A 9,654-nucleotide genomic window follows, 5' to 3' on the forward strand; every position below is an offset into this window, starting at 1 on the left:
CCTTATTGAACATATAACTAGCTACATGCCACAATCTAACACTTAAACATTTTGCATGTAAAATATTAGCTAAATGTTGCCTTGTCAGCATATCCAAACAAAATCAGCTGTATCTAATCACATATTTTGTTTATAATTGATAAATAATGCTTCTTGAAAGATTCAATCACTATAAAATATAGTTCCAGGGTGAACAAATAATAACTTGGTTTGAAATAAAACTTTCTAAAGTCAAGCGTCGAAAAACATAAACAGCCAAAAGACATTGTCCCCGCCATGTGTGAAGGACTCGATCGATTTGCTTTTACTAGCCGCAGAAACTGTAACGTTGAGACCAACTTATTAATTATAGTAGCCAATATACTGGTTGTGAAAAGCAGCCTGTACCAGGGTCTGGTTTAGCCGTCAAGTAAGCGCTAGCGGTTTTGACATAGGCAAAAAACCCTGGGCACAAGGATGAACTCTTCTCTCAAATTACATATCCAAGGCTAGGATGCGCTAAAAATGTAGACTGAACATATATATTCCAAATTCGGAGAGCATGATTGTCTTGAGGCAAACAGCTTTTAGTACTGATCTTTGTTTAATTATAAGTATGGCTACTCCCTAGCCTTTTTTATTTAGTTGCAATAGGTCAAACAACGAATTACAATGAATGATGATGGATAGACTATTCACTCTATTCTGCATAACAATTACTTTGGCAGTCCGGAATCCTGCTATTGGCATTGGTATTCATGTTCTATCAGAAGGTAATGTCATCAAAAATTATATTTGAATTATTTCCTTAAATTTCCATCAGTGTTTCTATTTTACCTACACAATTGCCAAAATACAGCTTTAACTCCTTCATCCGCTCTAGAGAGAGCGAATCTTCAGATAGACGCAGCGTTCGTAATGGCTTGGGATGCCCTCGTCCTCCTTTTTACTATATTATGTCCAGGATGAAGCATTTCGCTATGTAGCCGTTTGACTGTGGAAAACTCCACAAGAATTCGCGGATCGCAACTCACAACTTTATATTTGTTTACTTGACAGCGACCACATGATGTCATATAGACTAGTTGGTAACAAGTGGATAAATCCACGAGTTCACCCTCCTTCAAAGATCGCATTTCGTGTTTCCGTAGCACGACGTTTCTTTTTTCCGACAGAATACGGCTATTGTTAATATAGAGACTAGTTGTTAGCCCGTGAAAAATCCGTGGGAACTTTCCCATCACATCAAAGTCGATAAGCAATATCGCATTTGTTATTTGTAGCTTCAACACTTCGTGGGTGATTAACACCGTCACAAACGGACAGACGAACAACAGCTACTATTATAGAGAGATGTCGTTAACACGCGGAAGCATCCACAGGGTCGCCTGTCTTAAAATCCACGCTATTTCGTTTGCTCGTAGCACGACGTTTTTTTTGTGGTCAGACAGACAGAATAACAGCTATTATTAAAGAGATTATTACTAAAAATTCTAATGAAAGCATCACTGGGACAGTTTTATTAGAATGATAAACTTAGGAAAAGAGCAATTAAACAGATTTTTCCCTCATTTAATGGCTTGTTTTTTTGCTTTATAATCAATCTTCAAATTTCGATTACAAGTTGTTATTTGTTAAAAACTACGAGTACCTCTAAGATCCAATATCTGCATATCTACTTATATTTATTATTACAATTATAATATTTATTTCAGAGTTCAAGCTTATGAAAGATGATAGTGCTTTCGACGAAATAGAAGAATATAATGAAGGTTTGACTTTAAAGTATATGAAATTAGTTACTTGACAATGTTAAAGAATACCATGAGAGAAATATTTCAGAAATATATTAATACAATGATAACTGATTACCCCAGGCTATACAGAAAAATATTGCCCGAGGTCTAACTGCCGACCGAGCTTGCAAGGTCGGTGTAATGACTAAGGGCGATAGTGGATAAGAGAATGCCTAAAAACCCGTATTGCCCGCTTGATAAATCCAGACGGTTAACAATAAAAATATATAAGCTATAAGGTAAGGTATTACGTACATTCAGGAAGCAACAGATTATCACACAATAATCTTTCCGAAATAAAGTTTAAATTTCTAATCTTGCAGAAGTTGGTTTGGAACATAACCATCCTCCTGGCAAGCATATTATTGAAGGTGATATGATGGAGGATGACAAAGGCCCACCTGTGCGATATGGTTACAAACGTGGAACTATAAGGAACGATTTGAAGTTGTGGAGAACAAGGACGATTCCTTACGTAATATCGCCTGAAAGAGGTCAGTTCGCCTTAAATTAATGATTTTCTTCTGTGAAGAAAATATATTAGGCACGCCAACATTTTTGTTCATTTATCTAAAAATGTAACAGAGCATATTCGCTAAAAACCGACCAGCTAGGTCTTAATTCTTAATTGTTATACCTCCAAAAAATTTAATTGGGTTGGGTACGATAATGATATCCCCCAATTTGGTCTAGCTGTGTCAATTCTAATCTAAAATTTACACCGTTCTCCGGTCTTTTTTGGTTTTTCAACTGTCTATATTTTGTCACTGTGGTACATTGATAAAGCTAGAACTACTTTATTGTTTATAACCTCTTCTGTGAAGCACTTAAATACAAACTGAATTCCAGCTGGACACTTTCCTGAAATGACACTGTACTTCCTACCAAAGCTGAAAAACCACAGCTGTGTTACTACTTGGCCCTTTCCTACACACTTTACAACTTGGCTGAATGAAAATAGTGATAATTTTTGTTTAAACAACGCAAATAACATCTGTGATTCTCTTAACTCAAACATTGTTGTGTTGGTTCTAAACCACACAATAAAAAATATTTTTTCACACTTCTCTCTCTGTATTTTACATTTCAGCTGATGTTACGATTGAAATTGAAAATGGAATGCGCGAAATCTCAAGCAAGACATGTTTGAGGTTTGTGAAGAGAACAGTAGAAGAAAATTACATTAATTTTGTAAAAAGCAAAGGGTATGTTGCTAAATACGGTACATGAAATACTGAAGACACTTTGATTGTTCAACATAAAAAACACATTTCAGTGAACTCTTCAAAAAATATATTTTAAGTTGTCCTGTTCCACTCTATCAAGAGATTTTTGATAACAAAAATATGCAAGAGACGAACTAAACTATCCTTTCTTTAAAATAAAATAGATGTTGGTCCTACACGGGAATGCAGTCAGGAGGCCAAGAAATTTCCGTTGGTAATGGATGTGAAGCAAAAGAAGTTATCGTACATGAGATCTTACATGCCTTGGGGTTTTACCACGAACAATCGCGAGCCGACAGGGATGATTTCGTCCAGATATTTTGGAAGAACATTAAGCCACGTACGACAACTTTTGTTTCTTCTGCATTATTTGGTAACGGTTAGAGTACGTGAGCATTTACAGCTAAGTTATATTGATAACGCAACACACAAATGAAGATAATATTAGCATGTATTACAGGTGCTGAGAAATAAACATTGCTTCAACACTATTGCTAACTGCTTTCGGGTTATGAGAAAGAAATTAGGTTTTCGGGCAGTTTTTTTCTGTTAAATCATAAGATCAAAATACGAAAACATATTAAATAATCTTAAATTGGCTATCAGAAATTTTATATAAAGCGTTGAAGTTCGTTCTAGAAGTAATGTGCCGGATTTTAAGCAAGCAGTGGTATTTTGGAGGAATTTCAAGCTTCTAATGACGTTACAGAAAAAGTTAGCATTTTGTATTTTTGATCACATAATGCAACTGTAACATGTTTCATATTATTTGTGCCCGCCTATTAGAAGTTACGAAAGATGGGGTAGATAAAATACCCCATACTTCAAGATCAAAAGCAGGAACGAGTCTCAGGAGCCTCAGGAGTCTAAATTACTTTTTTGAAAATTGTTGTTTTAGAACGTGTAAAAAGTTTTAAAAAACGTGATCCATCGGAATCTGCAGATTTAAATCTGCCGTATGACTTAAAGAGTGTCATGCACTATGGTAACCACGCCTTCGGTATCAAGAAAGCCCAAACGATAATGTCCAAAAAATATCCTAAGCTGAAGCTTGGTAACGATAAAGGATTGTCCCCAGGGGACGTGGACGAGCTCAAAAGATTATATCGTTGTGAATGTACGTAGATATAGGTTGTGTTATTTTCTTTTCCATCTGCAGAGGTCAGTGATATGGCAACAAAAGAAGGCCATAGCAAAAAAAATATCTAGTCATAATACTGCAAGATGAAAAATTATAAGAAAATGAAATTATTATGTTATTAACATTTCTTTAGCTTTGCCTATTGGTGGGTACGGTGAATGGAATGAATGGTTGCCATGTGGTGCAAATGTCAGGTTAAAATATCGTATATGTTACGGCCAAACTCTCAGTGTTTGTCGCGGGCACGGATTACAAAATGGTGTGCAAGCTGTTAGAGAAACCTGCACTGCAGAACCGCTGCAAGCTTTTATGGAAGGTATGCTAATAAATATTCATTGTAGTTTCTATTCCAGTCCTAAACGAAAGTTAAGTATAAAAATATAATAAATTATATAGGAGCAGATAAAGTAAAAAGATATGAGTTTTTAAAACTATCCTTGCTCTACTATGACACTTTTCTCTCGAATTTTATCTATCTGTCTAAGTATAGGTCAATATTACACACCATCCGGACACATACACACCATCCGGATACATACACACCATCCGGATACATACACACCATCCGGATACACACACGCCATCCGGATAAACTACCTGCATGCATCACTACAATTTTGTACACATAATGTAATGGGTGCATCTGCGGACTGCACCACTATGTTAGTGATGCACAAAGTACCGCAAGAGAAGCACCTTCCTCGAAATTTTTGTGCAATATATTTTCGCGAATTAAGGGTCCGGAAATTACGGATTTCCACGAACTGAAACTGAGAGGCTATTTCTGCCAAGTGTGGATATTCCTCTAAATTGCAGGACTTTGTTTTTTATATATTTAGGTCTTCTAATTTTCGCAAATAGCCATTTTTATATTATTTTGCGAAAGAAATTTTCGTGAATCGGGAACTATTCGGAAATTCTGCAAAAAAAATGTCCGCGAATTAAAGAAAAAATTGCGAAAAATTTATTCTCGCAATTTTTTTTTTCCTTAAGGTAGTTGTACTTCAATATATCTCTCTAAAATTGTATTCATTTACTTCATGATAACATATCTTCTAGAAACATACTAGCTCTTTTCAAAAAATCTGTTTTCCATAGGCTGCTTTAACCACAGAATGGACATTTTCAATCAACTTCCACTTCAGCACAAACCGACTGCACTTGCTTGTACTGGGTTGAATGAAGAAAATAAAGATGTGATTGACTGGGATAATAAAATGTCAGAAGCCTTCCTTATCTGTTCTCACTTCGCTCAAATGAATGGATTCAAGGTATTAATGTCAAAGAGGTCTTCTTTTGCAAAAATTTTTTTGTCCATGTCTAACATAGCTTCTTTAAATTCATTAAAGTTTTTTTTCAGTAACTCATACTTTTCAACATCATCATCAATTTTAGTATTCTCAGTCCTGCGTAAATACGAATCAAATATTTTATTATCAGAGATATTTCTGCGTAAATACGAATCAAATATTTTATTATCAGAGATATTCCGATGTTCAATAAATTTGTCTTGATATGTTTGATATCTTAGGAAGCACAATTTGATTTGCTAAATACTTCATGCTATAGTTCTATTAAGTTCCCACACGTTTTGCTTATTGTTATGTAGTCTAATGGTGATCTTTTTCCTATCTAGAAATTTGGTATAGGTAACTATTGCCAGTGTCATTATGGTAATGATGACATTGATTTAACACAAAATGGAAAATCACGTTATTGCACAGATGGTTATGGATTTAAAGACGCTATATATTTGTACATAATAGGAAATGCATCAAAATCTTAAATTAGCTTTTAAAAAAGACATTTTAACCGACACTGACGCTAATAATAATGTCGAGAACATGAAAAAACGTGTATAGCTAATATGGTGACAAATTAGTTATGCCTTTGTTTAAACTTGTAGCGAAGCCTTGATTGGCCTGATCAACTGGCCCGGTCTTTATGGCCTAAAGCATAAAATAGAGTGACCTTTCTAACGCCTAGCTTACACTACAGCGTCCTTAGCTTAACGCCATGTCATTAGGCTCAATCTGTTTTAACTTAACGGAAAGACAATTCAGCCCTGAAATACTTTAAGGAAAGAGGTCTTAGTCTTCTTAGTGTAGTAGATATTCGACAAGCAAGTCAACAAATCAACAAGTAAACAACACTCAAGTCTGTGAAATACAGAAACTTAAGCAACATTAACGTCAGCCGAAATTTTTTCCTCTTCAATTTCTAAAACTTTGGTTTAGATTGAATTCAAAACAGTCTTTATAAATCTTGAGCCATGTTTTTTAAAAACAATGCAATCGCTGTTCGAACATTAATTGGCGCCAAAACTGCCAGGAGGACAGATTTAAATAAAACTTGATCATAAAATCATGGCAATTGTTTTAAATATTTTGTTACGCTTTCCATAAATAGCCTGTATAGTGTGCAGTAGACTGTAATATCAAATATTGAACCATATGTTTTGTTTGATCGATTCTTTATGCTTTTGTTTCTTGCTAATTACCATTTTTGTTTTATTGTAAAGGTTTTAACAATAGCGCTATGGTTGCGTTACCGCGAGTTTGTTTTATAGTATCTTGGTCGGTACTAGACTTACGGACCATATTGTGTACCTTTTAAATAATATTAACATTATTTATCTATTTATTATTACTTACATTGTTAATCATTTGAAATTTTGAAACGGCATTTTAACTTAGGAATTCTTCATATTTGCTTGGAATCAACAAATGTATATATTCCTAAAAAAACAGTTTTAGTAATTCTTTTTAAAAATTATATAATGCTTATGTTACGTTTCTGCTTCCTCTGCTCCCTCCCAGTTTATAAAATCACTTTCTCGTGCCCAGAGCTATCTGAGATGAATCGAGGTTTATCTAAAAGAGCTCTGGGAACAAGAATGCAAAAAAGTTGCTAAAAAAGCTAAAGTTGCAAGAATCTATGGAAATTTCTCAGTCATAAAGCCTAATAATATCCTGACGAAGTTATTCTTGGAAATAACAATTTTAAAACTTAGTGTTTGCGAATAACGCAGTTACTTTTAAGTATTTAAGTAAATAACTTAACGAATTCAGAATTATGGCTTGAAATATTTTTAGAAGAAAATAAGTGTTCTACTAACACACCTTAACTACAACGCTCTATCAGCTCCACTTTAAAGGTATTAGAAGTATAGCATGCGCAATAATTTCAAACGAAAGATTTCGATCATTTGGGAGAATTTAAAGAAATGAGGTTCTTTGACTATTCAACTTTTCTTCTTTTTTTTCTGATATGTTGCCGTTTAAATCAAGCAAATGGTGGCGGGGTAAGACTACATTATTAGTTTTGACTGTGCAAAACGTCACATAACCAAAATTATGTAAACTAAAGCTTTTTAAAGCGCAAAAATTAAAAGAACGGCCGAAAATATCAGGCTTGCTCAAATGTGATGACAGAAATTTTCGAGAAATTTTGATTAGATTTTTGTTTCCATTTTCATAAATGGATGGGCGTTTAATATTTTTTTCAAACATTATTAATAAAAATACAAAACGGTTGGTTAAATGATACAAGGGGTGGGAATTGTCAAAATGACCTAAAATCAGAAATCAAATTATCAAATCAGAACAACAGATAAAACATATAAAGTATACGGGCATTGGATAAAATTGAGGATTTAAAAAAAATGGGGTTTTAACCCTATTCGGTCCGGGTTTTTTCGAACATACTATGACCGGGGGGCGGAGTCCGCCCCCCCCCCCCCTCAATAACTTTTCCTAGGGTTGTTTAAATTGAATCAAACTTGGCACACTTATAGTACGTCATAAAAGGAACAAAATGGCAGCAATAAATTTTTGCTTGCGTCAGCACATTTTCTGTGACGTCATCAGAAGCTTGAAATTTGTTAAAAATGCCACTATCTGCTTAAAATTTAATTACTTTTGTTCCAGAGCGAATTTTTGCATTAAAATCCCACAAAATCGGGAAATCGGATTAATCACGTGTCCAAATTATGCAAAATGATTCTTCTTAATAAAACAAAGTTGTGTTGCAAGTTTAAAGTTTTAAAGATAATCCTAACAGGAGTTATTAATTTTTCCCCATTATAAGGATTTCATAGAGATTTTAGGGGTAGTTTCGAGTAATGGCCAATATCAGGGCCTCTGAAAGGTATGAGAACTAAAAATTTCACATGCAGGTGTCTAATAGATAAATATTGAAACTCAGTAAGTCTCATAGCCATATAACATAGCAATAAGGAGTTATTAAAAAAAACAGTCAGGGCAGGGGGGGGGCGGAATCCCCCCCCGGACCGAATAAGGTTAAGTTATCGTCTAATAGAATGGACTTAGATAAATATATCAATGACATGTAACTTTGAACTTTAGACTTGCCCAGAATGTGAAGGTGACGGTTGTTCCAGCAACGACGATTGTGGGCTATTCTGTCGCTCTTCAGATACAGGCTCGTGCGTGCCATTTGTGTGCATTGGCGTTTGTGTTCCTAAAGATCCCAATTCTAATGCTGCGGTTGGAATTAAAAAACTAAAGTCACATCATAATTCAACAAAGAAGAGAACATTATTGCCATTTAAAGGATTTTGAACAACGAAGAAAGACTTGAAGACTTAAAATTAGTGACAGTACTCAGGTTATGACATACAGAATTTCTATTGTAAGTAAAACGCAACTGAAATAATCTCTATAATAATAGTCGTCGTCTGTCTGTCTCTGCGCGGACCCCCGCTGAGTTAGAAAATCATGTTGCGGAAACACGAATATCAAATGCGATATATTTTTATCCACTTTGTTGCGACGGGTAAATATAAAGGACGGGCGAACCTGTGGATTTTTCCACGGGCAACGACTAGTTGTATATATATTATTAACCAAATTCCTTTTCTTCTCTGTTTACAAAAATAAATTTTACAACATTTCGCTAACAACAAATTAACAACAAATTAACAACAAAATTGAAATTGACATACACTAATTTTAGCGCCAATGAAATTGACAAGAAGAGAATGAACATAGTTACAGCGAACAAACGTCAAAAATGTTTACAAATCGATTTCCGTAAGTGTCGCAAACATTCAAAAAGTTGAAAATTATTCAGAATAGGGTAAATAATTTGTAGTGTTTTTATTTAACAATGCAGCCAAACAAACAACATTCAAAAGTTGAGTCGACACACTCTTTTCGAAAGAGGTGGGTTGATGATCTTTAAACCCCAATATCTCCTCAACCGTTTGTTTAAACAAAAAGATCCTATGCATTTTCTTGATCAGTGTCACAGCCACACACATATGTGTGTATCGATAAGTCCATGCTGACGTAATCAGAATGTAAATGACCAATATTTTCAATTGTTCTTTTGCCTAAGTGGATATTTCCACAGGCTTACCGAATAATTTCTCATTAATTCGCTATTATTGTAGTACGAATACAAGGCAGAAAAAAAGTTTGTACCATGACATATGCAATACTTTAATTTTTACTTTGAATAAAATTCCGTAATTTGCAAACATTAATCC

The 9,654-nt window shown here is 34.5% G+C and overlaps 2 protein-coding genes across 2 annotated transcripts; both read left to right on the forward strand.

Annotated features, from left to right (window-relative positions):
• The first annotated feature begins 469 nt into the window (after nt 1–469).
• Nucleotides 470–2,552, forward strand: LOC130628925 (uncharacterized). The gene is made up of 3 exons (XM_057441984.1): nt 470–752; nt 1,695–1,751; nt 2,099–2,552. Exons 1-3 carry the CDS (start codon nt 656–658, stop codon nt 2,287–2,289), a joined length of 345 nt encoding a protein of 114 aa, XP_057297967.1. The 5' UTR covers nt 470–655; the 3' UTR covers nt 2,290–2,552.
• An 89-nt stretch (nt 2,553–2,641) lies between these two features.
• Nucleotides 2,642–5,985, forward strand: LOC130628636 (zinc metalloproteinase nas-30-like). Its single transcript, XM_057441618.1, has 7 exons — nt 2,642–2,771; nt 2,866–2,980; nt 3,166–3,341; nt 3,900–4,118; nt 4,276–4,458; nt 5,241–5,413; nt 5,779–5,985. The coding sequence occupies exons 1-7, from the start codon at nt 2,642–2,644 to the stop codon at nt 5,926–5,928; spliced, it is 1,146 nt and encodes a 381-aa protein (XP_057297601.1). The 3' UTR covers nt 5,929–5,985.
• Nucleotides 5,986–9,654: the final 3,669 nt, after the last annotated feature.

The sequence above is a fragment of the Hydractinia symbiolongicarpus genome, chromosome 15, assembly GCF_029227915.1.
Source record: "Hydractinia symbiolongicarpus strain clone_291-10 chromosome 15, HSymV2.1, whole genome shotgun sequence".
Taxonomy (NCBI): Eukaryota; Metazoa; Cnidaria; class Hydrozoa; order Anthoathecata; family Hydractiniidae; genus Hydractinia; species Hydractinia symbiolongicarpus.

Coding starts and splice junctions, on each gene's coding strand:
- LOC130628925 (XM_057441984.1), top strand. CDS start 656: ATGATGATGGATAGACTATTCACTCTATTCTGCATAACAATTACTTTG. Junction 753..1,694: donor TATTCATGTTCTATCAGAAG/GTAATGTCATCA, acceptor TATTTATTTCAG/AGTTCAAGCTTATGAAAGAT. Junction 1,752..2,098: donor AATAGAAGAATATAATGAAG/GTTTGACTTTAA, acceptor CTAATCTTGCAG/AAGTTGGTTTGGAACATAAC.
- LOC130628636 (XM_057441618.1), top strand. CDS start 2,642: ATGACACTGTACTTCCTACCAAAGCTGAAAAACCACAGCTGTGTTACT. Junction 4,119..4,275: donor AAGATTATATCGTTGTGAAT/GTACGTAGATAT, acceptor ACATTTCTTTAG/CTTTGCCTATTGGTGGGTAC. Junction 4,459..5,240: donor GCTGCAAGCTTTTATGGAAG/GTATGCTAATAA, acceptor TGTTTTCCATAG/GCTGCTTTAACCACAGAATG.